The sequence below is a fragment of the Neolamprologus multifasciatus genome, chromosome 11 (assembly GCF_963576455.1).
Source record: "Neolamprologus multifasciatus chromosome 11, fNeoMul1.2, whole genome shotgun sequence".
Classification (NCBI taxonomy): domain Eukaryota; kingdom Metazoa; phylum Chordata; class Actinopteri; order Cichliformes; family Cichlidae; genus Neolamprologus; species Neolamprologus multifasciatus.
Window position 1 is genome coordinate 7,086,277 of NC_140449.1, and position 17,775 is coordinate 7,104,051.

General features: G+C 42.3%; 1 protein-coding gene across 12 annotated transcripts in view; it reads left to right on the plus strand.

Moving 5' to 3' along the window:
- The window catches only part of LOC146507714 (protein NLRC3-like), a 30,407-nt gene that overhangs the window by 9,285 nt on the left and 3,347 nt on the right, over positions 1-17,775 (plus strand). For 7 of the 12 annotated variants that reach the window (XM_085177509.1, XM_085177507.1, XM_085177510.1 and 4 more), the window contains 4 exons: positions 2,962-3,129; positions 12,539-12,715; positions 14,831-15,004; positions 17,102-17,278. In XM_085177509.1, the coding sequence (XP_085033635.1) occupies positions 2,962-3,129; positions 12,539-12,715; positions 14,831-15,004; positions 17,102-17,278 (696 nt within the window). Of the gene's footprint in view, positions 1-1,720; positions 1,743-2,961; positions 3,130-12,538; positions 14,569-14,830; positions 15,005-17,101; positions 17,279-17,775 lie in introns of those variants that run through there. The other 5 variants (XM_085177512.1, XM_085177516.1, XM_085177517.1 and 2 more) reach the window with 5 other exon arrangements.

Genomic DNA, 17,775 nt, shown 5'->3' on the forward strand with positions numbered 1-17,775 from the left:
ACCTGTCGGTGGTCTGGTTGAGCATTTGGAGCCTTTCTACGTGCTTCCAAACTGCAGCATTTCATCTCGTAGAAAACTAGAAGTAAAGCAAGTGTGTAAGTTCAACTCTGAATGTTTGTATAGCTTTTCCACATTAAGCTTAACAACTGATTTATGGAGCCACAGCTGGATTGGCCATCGGAGTTTTATATTTAGGCGAAAAGGAATCGATTTGTCCCGGACTTCAGCAAGAGTGAAACAAAGACACAAAGCTGGAGTTATTCTGTCTTTGCTGCACAGCTGCCTCTTCTCCTGTCATTCTCTCCCCCTCCCTCTCCTGTTGCTACTTCAATCATGAAACTGATCAATGACCAGCTGATCGGCTTTTCTCTCTTGTTTGTTTATCACCCACTTTGCGCCAGAAAGAGGAAACCGCCGGATGTCGCGTTAATCAACAGCCACACGTTTAAGCTTGATCAGCAGGTATAACAGAATAGCTTTAATGTTTTGTTTTTTAAAACTTGAGTATGAACTTGTACAAAATGTAGAAAAATATTTATAAAAACAGTTTTATTGATTATGAAATACACTATCAGATTCATATCGGTATCGGCAGATTTCCAAATTTATAATATCGGTATCGGACATAAAAAAGTGGCATCGTGCCATCTCTAGTAAAAACTAAACCAACTTCGTGGTACAGAAAATTCAGGTTTAACTGTGAAGTTACTTGGATAAGTCAAAACTCTACTTAATGGTTCAGTTCAGTTCTGTTACCATGGTAACTGAATCAGACTTTAAGTTTACTCTCTTTATAAAACATTAAACCCAATTTCCATCAGTTCAGGGTGAACAAACTCGGAGCCTCTTAGCTTCCTGTAACAGGGTCCTGGGATTGTACCAGGCGTGATATTTTATTTTTTAATTATCGTTATTTTAAATGTCATCACACCCCTAATTCCAGGAAATAAAATATATTTCTCCGACACATCCTTGTTAAATACAGAATTGAGTTTAGAATTCCTTTAACATGTAAAGTCCAGGATAATCAGTCCATCATATAGACCAGTAAGAGGAGCTGAAGTACAGATGTGAAGAGCAGATGTTCAAGAGATTATGACGTCACTCTGTTTTGTGGGGGTTTTTTTGTTTTGTTTTGTTTTGTTTTTTTGGCTTATCCCATTTGGTTCTTTAGCCATCAGAATTGTTGTCTGAAGGCCAACAAGAATACCCAATGGATTTACTTAACCAAGTGGATCATCGCGGCCTTGCCGTATTGGTCCATTTGATCGACCTTTGTTGTTATTATTATTATTTTATTTTATTTTCAGTTGTTACGGACGGGACAGACATGACTGGGGAATAGGAAAGGGAGAAAGAAAGATGAAGGAAAAGAAAAACAGAAGGGAAGAGGGACAGTGAGAAAGGGCACTTAAAAAGAGAGAGAGAGAAAAAAAATCTTTCTGGATCACCTGTTGAGAGAAAAAGAAGAGAAAACAAGCAAAAAAACAGAGCAACATACTAAACACAACACCATTGCGTTAATCTAGATAAGTGTAAACAGCAGTAAATACTAAATATTGAATGTTGTTGTGTAGCACGCAGGACCAACAGCGCACAATGTGCTTTGAGGTAGCAGCCAAGAAAAGTGTAGTTTATGTCTCTGAACACCCGTGTGCACCCCTGTGTGGGTCAGGGTGCTTGTATTCAAAAGGTTTCCCCATGTAATGGTCTGCTATAGGGTGTAGAGAGCCATAGCCCTGTCCCCCAGGGCATGAAGCAGGCATGGAGGAGGTCTAGGCCCCAGACATCCAGATACCCCAGAGTGCAAGAGCCCAAGGAGGACCACCGGAGGGGCATCCGTGCCACCTTCCTGGCAAGAGCTGAGGAGAGCCCCAGACGAGGGGTCACCCAGTAGCCACGGAGCACGAGCCAGAGGGGGCTGCACTGGTGTGCCCGACGGCTCTGCCGGCAGCCAGCTGTGCCAGAGTGAACCGAGCCGCAGGCCCAGAGGCCGGAGGCTCAAGGCCCCCCTACAGCGCCGGAAGAGGCCTGACAGAGCAACAGGCGCCATGCCCCGCAAAGTAGCCACCGGGAGTGAGGTGGTACATACCTGAGCGCCCAGCCCCGGACACCAAGAACCACCAACGCACCGACCCCTGAGGGCATCAGTTACCGGCAGGGAGTGTGGTGAGGGGAGATAGGCCTCCATACTTTTGAGGGCCTGGGAGTTCCCAGAGAGGTGGAGTCTAAGACCCGACCTGACATATAGACACAGACAAACAGGCACACACAGACACAAACTTGCATTCCCACTCTCATGCACACATATACAAATACTTAGCACTCACCCAACGTAGGGATAGACATAAATGGACATGTACACACAATCACACTCCCCAAACATACTCTATACCTCGGGTCCAGGTACCCTCGCCCCCAGAGGGGGAAACAGCACCTAGACCCAGGAGATGTTACCCTTTCCCCCGGGGTGGAGGCAAGCAGACCGCCCCAGGCTCCGCAGTAGCAGGGAGGCATCCCCGATCCAAATCAGACAGCCAACACCACTTTTTTCTCCCTCCCTCGCTCACAGACACATCACGGGTATGACAGTTCATTCTCCCTCCAGCACGGACTACACTGCCCATGAGGCTACATTCTTTAGGGCGATGCCTGTAACACTCTGCCTATTGCCTTCATATTAAATAGTTTTTTGAATTATAATTTTTCATTTTGCGGACTGCAAGTAGAGGTGACATGGGCCGCAAGATTGAGACACAGGCATTAGAGCCTCTTAATGCGTGTTTTGTTTGGGTTTCCCCTGGCGTGGAATTCCCAAAAATAGAGAGGGGACAGCCTAATATATGAAACAGAAAAAGACTGCTGTGTAATCCATTTATTTCAACAAAGTAACGATGTTCTGAATACCACATTTTAAACTGTTACTCATATTTTGTATTCCGTTATTCCCCAACACTGCAGACTGACTCAGTGTGGACTCTCAAAGACTCACTGTGAAGTTGTGGCCTCAGCTCTGAAGTCCTCCCATCTGATAGAGCTGGACATGAGTGAGAACAAGCTGCAGGATTCAGCAGTGATGCTTCTGTGTGCTGGACTGGAGAGTCCAAACTGTCGACTGGAGACTCTGAGGTGAGTTCACTGACTGCAGCTGTTGTTGTTTTTCTATATTTCAGATCTTTGATTGATGTTTGAAACTTTCTTTAGTTCCTAATTGTTCAGGATGTGTCTGAAGAAGTGACAGACTTGATAAGGGTTCATTTAAAGGCTGACAGAAGTGGAGTGGTGACGGGGAGATGTTTGACAGGACAGCTTTTCAGCCTCCACATGTTCATGTTGTGCTCCATCAGTCAGTGAAGATGAAGTCAGTACTGATGAGGCTGTAGAGAATAGAATTCAACTTGATTGTCATTGCACATGTCACAAGTACAAGGCAACAAGATGCAGTTTGCATCCATCCAGAAGTGCTTTAGCCATGATATAGATATATTATAAAATGTATATTAGCAATAATATAGATATATAAATATATTACAGAAATGGGTCTGTTATAGGTATGAGGGTACAAAATATGGGTCTATTATGGGTATGTTATAATGTACACAGTATGAAGGTATGTTATGAATATGCTATAAGTATGTACAGGCTATGAACAGGATATAAATATGAAAACTATACAGAAATATGAACTGTGCAAGTTATAAACAGTGTAGAATTAAAATTATTGTATTGTACAGAATGATTGTTTATACAGAATTTACAGTAGTGCAGTTAAGATAAGTGAAGTATGTGGCTAATTTCTAAAGTGGTTATATAAAGTGCTGGTGGTTGTGAGTGGTGGTTCAGTCCATGTTATTATTATGTGTATGAGGGTACAGTTGTCCATTTGTTTATTTTTATCCATTGTGTGTGTGTAGGTGGTTGTGGGTGTCTGTATGTCCAGTCCATGTGTTTAACGTGGGTCAGATATCAGGAGGCAGAGTGCAGGAGTCTGACAGCTGTGGGGAAGAAGCTGTTCCGGTACCTGGTGGTCTTAATCCGGAGGCTCCTGTAGCGCCTCCCAGAGGGCAGGAGGGTGGAGAGTCCATGTGCTGGGTGACTGGGGTCTTTGATAATTTCCCCAGCCCTTTTCAGACACCGCTTCCTGTAGATGTCATGTATGGCAGGAAGTGGTGCTCCGGTGATGCGCTGGGCAGTTTTCATGACTCTCTGCAACGCCTTCCTGTCCGAGGCAGAGCAGCTCCCATACCAGACTGTTATGCAGTTGGTCAGGATGCTCTCGATGGTGCCGCGGTAGAAGTTCACCAGGATGTCTGAGGACATGTGGTTCTTCCTCAGTCCGCAGGAAGAAGAGGCGCTGGTGAGCCTTCTTGACCAGTTTGGAGCAGTTGTTCATCCAGATGAGATCCTCAGAGATGTGGACACCCAGGATCTTGAAGCTGCCCACACGCTCCACAGCCGTCCGTTTAATGTAGATGGGTGGATGTGGGTCAGCAGGTTGTTTGTGTCGCACCATTCAGCCAGACGATCCACCTCCTCCCTGTAGGCGACTTCATCACTGTCTTTGATGAGGCCAATCACCGTGGTGTCATCTGCAAACTTAATGATGGTGTTGGAACCATCAGCAGGTCTGCAGTCGTGGGTGAAGAGGGAGTAGAGGAAGGGGCTCATCACAGAGCCTTATGGTACACTTGTGGTACCATAAGGCTGTACCGGTACAGCCTTATGGTTCATTGTGATTGTAGATGAGCAGTGGTTATCCAGACGGACATGTTGGGGGCGGTTGGTCAGGAAGTCCAGTAACCATTTGCACATGAGGGAACTGATGCCCAGGTCTGTCAGTTTCCTGATGAGTTGTGAGGGGAGGATTGTATTGAACGCTGAACTGAAGTCTATAAACAGCATTCTGACGTAGGTGTTGTTATTGTCCAGGTGTGAGAGGACAGAGTGCTGTGCGATGGAGACTGCATCCTCTGTACTCCTGTTCTGACGGTATGCAAATTGGTGGGGGTCCAGGGTGGGGGGGAGACAGGATTTGAAGTGTGCTAGGACCAGCTGCTCTAAGCACTTTGTGATGATGAGGGTGAGGGCTACTGGGCGGTAGTCATTGAGGCTTGATGGGTTGGAGTTTTTGGGTATCGGGACGATGGAGGTGGATTTGAAGCAGGCCGGTACCACAGCGTGGGCCAAGGACAGGTTGCATATGTCTGTCAGCACTCCTGCAAGCTCCCCAGAATATGCTCTGAGAACACACCCGGGGATGCCATCAGGACCTGCAGCCTTGTGGACATTAATCCTGCTCAACACCGCTCCTACATCGGTGGGGGAGAGAGTCTGTGGTTGGTGGTCCGGTGTCACGTCTGCTTTGGTTGTAGTTGTTGGGTTCCCTCGCTCAAAACAAGCATAAAAGTTGTTGAGCTCGTTGAGGAAGGAGACATCATAGGATGCAGGGGAGGGTTTGGTGGTCCTGTAGTCTGTAATGGTCTGGAGTCCTTGCCACATACGTCAGGGGTTGGAGTTGGAGAAGTGTTCTTCTACCTTCTTTTTGTAATGGTGTTTGGCTTTTTTGATGCTCCTCTTTAGCTTAGCCCAGGCTGTACTGTAGGCGTGTGCATCTCCTGACCTGAAGGCGGTGTTGCGGGCCTTCAGGAGGAGGTACCGAACATTCCGGTTCATCCAAGGCTTCTGGTTGGGGTACATGGTGATCCATTTCTGGGTGGTGATACTGTCTGTAGTTTTGGAGATGTAATCTGTTGGGTCTAAACTTAGACCCTGCTGTATCCAGGACTTATTCCCGTGAAAGAAAAACAAGGCAACAGTGATCGATCCATTTACTTGCAAGGGAGGTGTCGTCGGTATCTCAGCTCATCACAAAATGACCCCCGACGACAGCCTTCTCTCGCTGCCTTTTATTGACAACGTTCACACAATAAACAATAGTTTACAACACGTACCTTCCCCACGTAACCCCCCTTGGTTACAAAGACAAGGCACTGTATGCGTGCGTGTGTGTGTTCTCCTGCTGATCAAAGGGTCATATAACATAAAAGCAGGAGGAACATCCTTGGTCATAAAGAGGGTAGTCTCCCCCACACCCAATTTATGGTTCACCCTAGATAACACAGTGAAGCCATACAAAGGGGAGGAAGTTTACCAACATCAAACAGACCTTCACAAGGATGTGCCTGTGATAAAAATACTACTACCCCCCACCCAAAACCTCGAATCTGGGGAGGGGAGAACAGAAAGAATTCCTTTCACAGAGTTAAAACAATGTACAAATGGTAAACATAAAAATGACAAACATTTAACAATTCACTTTAACATAATCTAGTACAGATAAGGCATACTGGTCCAAGTCTGTGTGGGTGAACGTATTCCAGTCTGTGTTTTTAATCTGTCCTGGAGCACTGCGTCTGTCCCCTCTGGCCACACTTTAATTGTCCTCACAGCAGGTTTCACACGTTGGATGAGTGGTGAATAGAGATTGACAGACCACGAGACTTTCGCGCATTGCTTTGTAGGTACCCGTGGCAACAAAATCAAAACACTGCATCAAGCCCTCGTATTTCCAGCACCGGTAATCATTAATTCTCCGGTTTTAATCCCTACTTGCATTTTATTTGCCCCAAAAACAGTTATGTACAAAACGACAGAGAACACAGCAGGTTGGTACAAAGGCAGACTTGACGAAAAGGCAAAAAAAAGTACGAGGAAAAAATCAAAGGAGTGAAAGGGTTAGACCTATGCGAGCATACAGAGTGGAGTAAGGACGTTAGCATGCTGCCCAACTTTCATCACGCACATATTTATTATTATATGGTCCTAAGTGTGAGTACATACACTCACAAAATGTTTAGTAACTTCAGATCCCTGCAACAAGACCAGGTCCAGTTTACTGGTGATTTGAAATATTCCATTTCACAGCTGTTGTTAATTTTTTCCTTTATCTCCTGTACAGGCCAACGCGTCTATTTGTTGTTTCAGGTTGTAGTATTACACAACATTTTCAGATCTAATATAATATATATAATGAATATATAATTCATTCAATTTATTGTCTTTATTTATAACTGGTATTATTGTTTCATTCTATTATAGAATCTTACAAGAAAGAGGAAAAATTGTATTCCATTATGCTTTATTAGCTGCTTCGGTGAAAAACAAATCAACAATGCAAAAAAACCAAAAAAAACATTGCAAAACAACATACTGGAAAACAGTTACTCATCACTTGATTGCTTCAATACAACACTTGCACACATATATGTGGGGCTTTTCGCGGCTGTTTGGATCTCGCTCTCTCTCTTAACCAATCAAATCTCGCTGTGGTAGCAGCTTTAAACTCGGTCTGACCCAGGTTGATAGAGGGTGCCCAGTCTGGATCGCATTCCAGCATTTTGCAGGCTGGTTTTCCTACAAAACACAACAAACATTAGCCCGCAAAGCCACAGTGAACAAAGCAGCATAGCACAACGAATTCAATTCAAATCAATATAAGACTTATTTGTAACCTACATCAACAATTATGTTATGATAAATTACGTAACAACTACAACAGGATGTGAATGAGGCAGAGCAGAGCAGCCTAACACAGGCCCAAACATGACAACAAAGCAGGATTCAGGCTCTGTGAGAGGATTTCAAACAGAAGCTGGAGAAGAGAAAGGACTCTGTTGGAATGACTACAGAAAGCAGGCAGCTGAGACCAGTCCAAGTGTTTCCATGGAGCCCAGTCTAACATTCATTTATACACTAACGTACAGAAGTGAATGAATCCATAGTTTCAAATGTAGAAATAGTTCTCAGTTCATTTACAGAATTTAATACAGTTCATGAGGAAATGTTCAAAACAGCAGCTGAGAAGAAATCTGCTTCACAAAGTTGGATCCAATTCCAATAGTTTGTGATGCACTTCAATTCAATTCAATTTTATTTATATAGCGCCAAATCACAACAAAAGTCGCCTCAAGGCGCTTCATAGATACAGAGAAAAACCCAACAATCATATGACCCCCTATGAGCAAGCACTTTGGCGACAGTGGGAAGGAAAAACTCCCTTTTAACAGGAAGAAACCTCCGGCAGAACCAGGCTCAGTGAGGGGCGTCCATCTGCTGCGACCGGTTGGGGTGAGAGAAGGAAGACATGATAAAAGACATGCTGTGGAAGAGAGACAGAGGTTAATAACAGATATGATTCAATGCAGAGAAGTCTATTAATACATAGTGAGTGAGAAAGGTGACTGGAAAGGAAAAACTCAATGCATCATGGGAATCCCCCGGCAGCCTACGTCTATTGCAGCATAACTAAGGGAGGATTCAGGGTCACCTGGTCCAGCCCTAACTATATGCTTTAGCAAAAAGGAAAGTTTTAAGCCTAATCTTACAAGTAGAGAATAGTGTCTGTCTCCCGAATCCAAACTGGAAGCTGGTTCCACAGAAGAGGGGCCTGAAAACTGAAGGCTCTCCCTCCCATTCTACTTTTAAATACTCTAGGAACAACAAGTAGGCCTGCAGAGCGAGAGCGAAGTGCTCTAATAGGGTGATATGGTACTACAAGGTCATTAAGATAAGATGGGGCCTGATTATTTAAGACCTTGTATGTGAGGAGCAGGATTTTGAATTAAATTCTGGATGTAACAGGAAGCCAATGAAGGGAAGCCAAAACAGGAGAAATATGCTCTCTCTTACTAGTCCCTGTCAGTATTCTTGCTGCAGCATTTTGGATTAGCTGAAGGCCTTTCAGTGAGTTTTTTGGACATCCTGATAATAATGAATTGCAGTAGTCCAGCCTGGAAGTAATAAATGCATGAACTAGCTTTTCAGCATCACTCTGAGACAGGATATTTCTAATTTTAGAGATGTTGCGCAAATGGAAGAACGCAGTCTTACATATTTGTTTAATATGTGCGTTGAAGGACATATCCTGGTCAAAAATGACTCCAAGGTTCCTCACAGTGTTACTGGAGGCCAAGGTAATGCCATCCAGAGTAAGAATCTGGTTAGATACCATATTTCTAAGCTTTTCAGCGCCGAGTACAATAACCTCAGTTTTATCTGAATTAAGAAGCAGAAAGAGGCCATCCAGGTCTTTATGTCTTTAAGACATTCCTGCAGTTTAACTAATTGGTGTGTGTTATCTGGCTTCATGGACAGATAGAGCTGGGTGTCATCTGCATAGCAGTGAAAATGTATGCTATGTCTTCTAATGATGCTGCCTAAAGGAAGCATGTATAATGTAAACAGAATTGGTCCTAGCACTGAACCCTGTGGAACTCCATAATTAACCTCAGTGTGTGAAGAGGACTCTCCATTTACATGCACAAATTGGAGTCTATTAGATAGATATGATACAAACCACTGCAGTGCAGTACCTGTAATACCTACAGCATGTTCTAATCGCTCTAATGGGATATTATGGTCAACAGTATCGAATGCTGCACTAAGGTCTAGCAGGACAAGCACAGAGATGAGTCCACTGTCAGAGGCCATAAGAAGATCACTTGTAACCTTCACTAAAGCTGTTTCTGTGCTGTGATGAACTCTGAAACCTGACTGAAACTCTTCAAATAAACCATTCCTCTGCAGATGATCTGTTAGCTGTTTGACAACTACTCTTTCAAGGATTTTTGATATGAAAGGAAGTTTGGAGATTGGCCTATAATTAGCTAAGACTGCTGGGTCTAGAGATGGCTTTTTGAGTAAAGGTTTAACTACAGCCAGCTTGAAGGCCTGTGGTACATAGCCGATTATTAGAGATAGGTTGATCATATTTAAGATCGAAGAATTAATTAATGACAGGACTTCTTTGAGCAGTTTTGTAGGAATGGGGTCTAAAAGACACGTTGATGGTTTGGAGGAAGTAATTATTGAAGTTAACTCAGAAAGATCAATTGGAGAAAAAGAGTCTAACTTAACATCAATGGTACTAAGAGTAGCTGTAGATAATATTACATCTGTGGGATGATTATTTAGTAATTTTTTCTCTAATGATAAAAATTTTATTTGTGAAGAAGTTCATGAAGTCATTACTAGTTAACGTTAAAGGGATGGTTGGCTCAAAAGAGCTCTGACTTTTTGTCAGCCTGGCTACAGTGCTGAAGAGAAACCTGGGGTTGTTCTTATTTTCTTCAATCAGTGACGAATAGTAAGATGTTCTGGCTTTGCATAGGGCTTTCTTATAAAGCAACAAACTATTTCTCCAGGCTAAATGATGATCCTCTAAATTTGTGACACGCCATTTCCTCTCCAGATTACGAGTCATCTGCTTTAGGGTACGTGTTTGAGAATTATACCACGGAGTCAGGTACTTCTGATTAGAGACCTTAGTTTTCACTGGAGCTACAGTATCCAGAGTCGTACGTAGTGAGGAGGTGAAATTATTAACAAAATAATCAACCTCTGTTGGGGTAGCGTTCAGATAGCTGCTCTGCTCTGTGTTGGTACAAGGCATTGACGATGATAACAGTGGCTGGATTATATTCTTAAACTTAGTTACAGCGCTTTCAGAAAGACATCTACTTTGATAAAGTCTACTCTCCACTGCTGTGTAATCAATTATTGTAAATGTAAATCTTATCAGGTAATGATCAGACAGGAGAGGGTTTTCAGGAAACACTGTTAAATGTTCAGTTTCTATGCCATATGTTAAAACAAGATCTAGAGTGTGATTAAAGTGGTGGGTGGGTTCTTTTACATTTTGAGAGAAACCAATTGAGTCTAATAACAGATTAAATGCCATGTTGAGGCTGTCATTTTTAGCATCTACATGGATGTTAAAATCACCCACAATAATTATTTTATCTGAGCTCAGAACTAAATTAGATATAAAGTCTGAGAAATCAGACAAACTCTGTGTAAGGCCCAGGTGGACGATAGATGATAACAAGTAAGACTGGTTTCTGAGTTTCACAGCTGGTGTGGACAATGTTAAGCATCAGGCTTTCAAATGAATTAAAAGTGTGTCTTGGTCTTTCATTAATTAATAGACTGGTGTGAAAAATTGCTGCCACACCGCCCCCTCGGCCTGTGCTTCGAGATTTCTGGTAGTTAGAATGACTCGGGGGTGTTGATTCATTTAAACTAACATAATCATCCTGCTGACACCAGGTTTCTGTAAGGCAGAGTAAATCAATTTGTTGATCAATTATTAAGTCATGTACTAACAGAGACTTGGAGGAGAGAGACCTAATATTTAATAATCCACATTTCACTGTTTTACTCTTTGGTTCAGATGTGGATACTGTATTGTTCTTTCTTTGTAATTGTTTATGTTTAAGTTGTTTGTTGCTGGTTTTTAGTTTGTTTTTTGTCTTTTTGGAAGCTGACACAGTCTCTATGGAGATGGGTTTTTGGGGGGGTAGCAGGAGGAGAGAGGCTGCAGAGAGGCGTGTAAGACTGCAACTCTGCTTCCCGGTCCAAACTCTGGATAGTCATATTTTGAGGGGTTTAATAAATTGAATGCAGCATGAGCAGTTCACTGCCTAACTCTAATGAAAATGTTTATTGATGTGTAAATTCATTCTTCAATGCTCGATTCTGCCTGAACAACGTGAAAACTTTTCTTATTTTTGTGTAACACAATTCAATGCACTGAAGCATCGACTTGTTCCATTATCCAACAATGAAAACAGGAAACAGAGACAGCTGGCCTTCAAAGTAAAAGCTACTCCTTTTGAAACATGTTGGTGGTAAAATGTAAGAAGAGCTGAAGCACATAAATGATCTACGTGCCAAAATATTAAACACAGTTGATATATTTGTGTGAGTGTTGCACAGCTGATGGCCGATGGCTGCTCCTGCTGGAGTGTTGTGAGTGTTGAGATTCAGGTGTAGATGTAATAATGTACATATAGCACAGTTTCCTGTTCCAGATCAGCTGATCAGAGTCAGGCCAATCTGCTCTGAGCATGCTCAGTCTGAGTTATGGAGCCGCATACTACGAATCACCATGGCAATGGGTAATTATAGAGCAGAGGCTCCGTGTGAATCCAGAGGAGCAGGAATATGAATAATGACAGTAGATGTTTGTGTGAAAGTGCTGGAAACAAATGAGTGTGTGATGTTCTTTCAGTGTTTCACTTTGTAGACGCTCCCTGAGCACTGGTCTCACAGCCAGCTGCACATAGAGACCAGTGTTGTTAGTCCAGGTCAGAAGATGACTTGTTGGAATGACAATGAGCTTGTAGTTTGTCTGCTTTAATAATGTGACTGGAAAAAGGTGTTGGACTTCAAATATGTCCATTTCTTTCACACTTCACCTTTAAAAGTGAAGCCATGTGGTTCCTGGAAGGAAAAACACGACTTTTTCAAGTCTTTTTCCTGTTTTTATGAGAAATGTACGACTTTAATGTGAAACATTCAGAGTTTTTTCTCTTGTTGTGTTTGTTTGAAGCTGCTTCCTGTTGGCTTCAGCTGTTTGGAGTTTCCATTTTCTAAACTTCTACATTCTGAACCTTCTTCAGCTCTGAACAGATGATGAAACACTGATTTCAAGCTCACACTTTATCTAATAAACTTACATCTTTCATTCTTTATACAGATTGAAGGGCTGTGGTTTGTCAAAGATCAGCTGTGATTATCTGGCAGCAACACTGAAGTCCAACCCCTCCCATCTGAGAGAGCTGGACCTGAGTAACAACAACAACCTGCACGATCCAGGAGTGAAGCATCTGTGTGGTTTCCTGAAGAGTCCAGGATGTAAACTTGAAACTCTGAGGTCAGTCAGCATGTTTTAGTTGTGCTGAGATGAATATGATGTGAAAGTTGTGCTGACACTAAACTGGAGACATCAGGTTGATATTATACTGATCCACACTGAGGATCTTCATGGTAAAGTCTGTTTTCTTCTTCTCTGGTTTAGTCCATTGACTGTAGCAGAACAATGTTCCCATTTCAAACAGTGATACTCAACGTATGGCCCGCGGCCCACCCGCGGCCTGCCCACCTTTCCTGATTCAGAGAGAGGGGACCCTGATTAACTGTGTAGCGTTCTTCCTCACAGTTCTAAGTATCAGACACAGCAATGAATAATCCACAGCTGACTCTCTTTAGCAGATCAAAGGTCACGGCACACAGCAGACAGTCAGAAATATTCTAACTGATCATTTATCAGTTGTGACACTGTGAGACTTGATCAGAGGTGTGATCATCACAGCAGAGGCCTTTGTGTCAAAGTCACTGAGGATCAAACAGAAACACATGAAGCAGATTTTCCTCTTCTGGCTTTTTATAGCAGATAACCTTCAAAATATTCTGCAGTTGATCAAAAACTGAAGCAAACCATAAATCAACATGTGAACATGACCTGATGCTGCTGAAGTGAAGCAAAGTTACAGAGGTTTGATTACAGACACAGCTGAGAGTTTGTAATCTGTCATCATTTTAAAAAGTTTCCATGGAACAGCAGAAATGAAGCTTTACTGTCAGAGGCCGACAGCACTGAACACAACAGCAGACTGGTGGCTAATAAACAGTGAATGATGCAGAAACAGATGTTTGAAGCTGTTCTTGGAGTACACTGAGAGAGAGAGAGAGCTGTGCAGGCAGGAACAGCCAAAGTCAGAGAGAATTCATGAGCATATTTATCAAATGTGAAGCAGAGTTTGGATCTTCTTTTGCTGCTGGTTCACTCAGTTTTGGTTGGAGACAGATGAAACCTGCAGCTTCAGGATCTGTGAGCTATCCACTTTCAGCCCCGATGGCGTGTCCGTGTACGTGCCGTCGAGTGAACGATCCACGCTCTGTGTTTCCATCTTTGTGTGTTTAGCTGCTCTCATTTACTGTTTTAGCTGTTTGCTGCTTGTTGAAATAGTTTGTGAGCTTTAACCTGAGCTTATGGCAAAATACATTTATATTAAACATTGATTCAGGATTGAATGAATCAACATTGTTTTATTCAAATTAAAACCATTTAAATGGGAAAATCTATTTTTTTTTACACCCGCCTCTAATGCTGGGTAATGTCAGCTGGTCCATGTGCAGCTGGCTGTGAGGCTCAGGGAGCGTCTACAAAGTGCAACACTGAAAGAACATCATCCATAAATATTGAGTAATAACTGGACTCTCATACAGTGAGACTCAAATGCCTTTAAACATCAGCTTATCCTGCTGATCCAAGTCCAACACTGAGTTTGTAAAAACATGTTTGTCAATCATTTTGTTTGGTTTCTGAGGAAAATGATTCAATAACTTGCTGCTAATACACAACATTTCATCATATTTCCTCATAACCCTCTTTTGTCTGACCATTTGATCCCATTTGAATTTGCAATAAAGGATCCACAGAGTTTGGTGACAATAATGACAGTAGATGTTTGTGTGAAAGTGCTGGAAACAAATGAGTGTGTGATGTTCTTTCAGTGTAGCACTTTGTAGACGCTCCCTGAGCACTGGTCTCACAGCCAGCTGCACATAGAGACCAGTGTTGTTAGTCCAGGTCAGAAGATGACTTGTTGGAATGAAAATGAGCTTGTAGTTTGTCTGCTTTAATAATGTGACTGGAAAAAGGTGTTGGACTTCAAATATGTCCATTTCTTTCACACTTCACCTTTAAAAGTGAAGCCTTGTGGTTCCTGGAAGGAAAAACACGACTTTTTCAAGTCTTTTTCCTGTTTTTATGAGAAATGTACGACTTTAATGTGAAACATTCAGAGTTTTTTCTCTTGTTGTGTTTGTTTGAAGCTGCTTCCTGTTGGCTTCAGCTGTTTGGAGTTTCCATTTTCTAAACTTCTACATTCTGAACCTTCTTCAGCTCTGAACAGATGATGAAACACTGAATGATTTCAAGCTCACATTTTGTCTAATAAACTTACATCTTTCATTCTTTATACAGATTGAAGGGCTGTGGTTTGTCAACGATCAGCTGTGATTATCTGGCAGCAGCACTGAAGTCCAACCCCTCCCATCTGAGAGAGCTGGACCTGAGTAACAACAACATGAAGCATTCAGAAGTGAAGCATCTGTGTGGTTTCCTGAAGAGTCCAGGATGTAAACTTGAAACTCTGAGGTCAGTCAGCATGTTTTAGTTGTGCTGAGATGAATATGATGTGAAAGTTGTGCTGACACTAAACTGGAGACATCAGGCTGATATTATACTGATCCACACTGAGGATCTTCATGGTAAAGTCTGTTTTCTTCTTCTCTGGTTTAGTCCATTGACTGTAGCAGAACAATGTTCCCATTTCAAACAGTGATACTCAACGTATGGCCCGCGGCCCACACGCGGCCTGCCCACCTTTCCTGATTCAGAGAGAGGGGACCCTGATTAACTGTGTAGCGTTCTTCCTCACAATTCAGACACAATGACTAATCCACAGCTGACTGTCTTAAGCAGGTCAAAGGTCACGGCACACAGCAGACAGTCAGAAATATTCTAACTCTGATCATTTATCAGTTGTGACACTTTGAGACTTGATCAGAGGTGTGATTATCACAGCAGAGGCCTTTGTGTCAAAGTCCCTGAGGATCAAACAGAAACACATGAAGCAGATTTTCCTCTTCTGGCTTTTTATAGCAGATAACCTTCAAAATATTCTGCAGTTGATCAAAAACTGAAGCAAACCATAAATCAACATGTGAACATGACCTGATGCTGCTGAAGTGAAGCAAAGTTGCAGAGGTTTGATTACAGACACAGCTGAGAGTTTGTAATCTGTCATCATTTTAAAAAGTTTCCTTGGAACAGCAGAAATGAAGCTTTACTGTCAGAGGCCGACAGCACTGAACACAACAGCAGACTGGTGGCTAATAAACAGTGAATGATGCAGAAACAGATGTTTGAAACTGTTCTTGGAGTACACTGAGAGAGAGAGCTGTGCAGGCAGGAACAGCCAAAGTCAGAGAGAATTCATGAGCATATTTATCAAACGTGAAGCAGAGTTTGGATCTTCTTTTGCTGCTGGTTCACTCAGTTTTGGTTGGAGACAGATGAAACCTGCAGCTTCAGGATCTGTGAGCTGTCCACTTTCAGCCCCGACGGCGTGTCCGTGTACGTGCCGTCGAGTGAACGATCCACGCTCTGTGTTTCCATCTTTGTGTGTTTAGCTGCTCTTATTTACTGTTTTAGCTGTTTGCTGCTTGTTGAAATAGTTTGTGAGCTTTAACCTGAGCTTATGGCAAAATACATTTATATTAAACATCGATTCAGGATGGAATGAATCAACATCGTTTTATTCAAATTAAAACCATTTAAATGGGAAAATCTATTTTTTTACACCCGCCTCTAATGCTGGGTAATGTCAGCTGGTCCATGTGCAGCTGGCTGTGAGGCTCAGGGAGCGTCTACAAAGTGCAACACTGAAAGAACATCATCCATAAATATTGAGTAATAACTGGACTCTCATACAGCGAGACTCAAATGCCTTTAAACATCAGCTTATCCTGCTGATCCAAGTCCAACACTGAGTTTGTAAAAACATGTTTGTCAATCATTTTGTTTGGTTTCTGAGGAAAATGATTCAATAACTTGCTGCTAATACACAACATTTCATCATATTTCCTCATAACCCTCTTTTGTCTGACCATTTGAATCCCATTTGAATTTGCAATAAAGGATCCACAGAGTTTGGTGACAATAATGACAGTAGATGTTTGTGTGAAAGTGCTGGAAGCAAATGAGTGTGTGATGTTCTTTCACTGTTGCACTTTGTAGATGCTCCCTGAGCACTGGTCTCACAGCCAGCTGCACATAGAGACCAGTGTTGTTGGTCCAGGTCAGAAGATGACTTGTTGGAATGAAAATGAGCTTGTAGTTTGTCTGCTTTAATAATGTGACTGGAAAAAGGTGTTGGACTTCAAATATGTCCATTTCTTTCACACTTCACCTTTAAAAGGGAAGCCTTGTGGTTCCTGGAAGGAAAAACACGACTTTTTCAAGTCTTTTTCCTGTTTTTATGAGAAATGTACGACTTTAATGTGAAACATTCAGAGTTTTTTCTCTTGTTGTGTTTGTTTGAAGCTGCTTCCTGTTGGCTTCAGCTGTTTGGAGTTTCCATTTTCTAAACTTCTACATTCTGAACCTTCTTCAGCTCTGAACAGATGATGAAACACTGAATGATTTCAAGCACTTTGTATAATAAACTTACATCTTTCATTCTTTGTACAGATTGGATGACTGTGATTTGTCAAAGATCAGCTGTAATTTTCTGGCAGCAGCACTGAAGTCCAACCCCTCCCATCTGAGAGAGCTGGACCTGAGTCAAAACAAGAAGCTGCAGGATCCAGGAGTGAACCATCTGTGTGGTTTCCTGAAGAGTCCAGGATGCAAACTTGAAACTCTGAGGTCAGTCAGCATGTTTTAGTTGTGCTGAGATGAATATGATGTGAAAGTTGTGCTGACACTAAACTGCAGACATCATTATACTGATCCACACTGGGGATCTTCATGGTAAAGTCTGTTTTCTTCTTCTCTGGTTTAGTCCATTGACTGTAGCAAAACAATGTTCACATTTCAAACCTTCAAAGAAGAAGAAAAATCCTCCATTGGATAATTCACTGTGAAACTCTCCAACTCTTCATTCCACTTTAAAGTCTGTCTGACACTGAAATCCAAAGCAAAATGTGTGTTTGCTTTACAGACAGCAGTCCAACACAAACATACACACATCATCCAAAACACAGTCCAACATCCAAATCTCCTCCACTGCCAGCGTGAATGATGGGAAAGAGAAGGAGGAACACTCTGACATTCAGGGTTAGAATGAGTTTCATAAAGCAGACTGTGAAGTCAAAGCTGCATTAGAAAGCTTACATGAATGAATGAGTGGACAGAAGTGGACA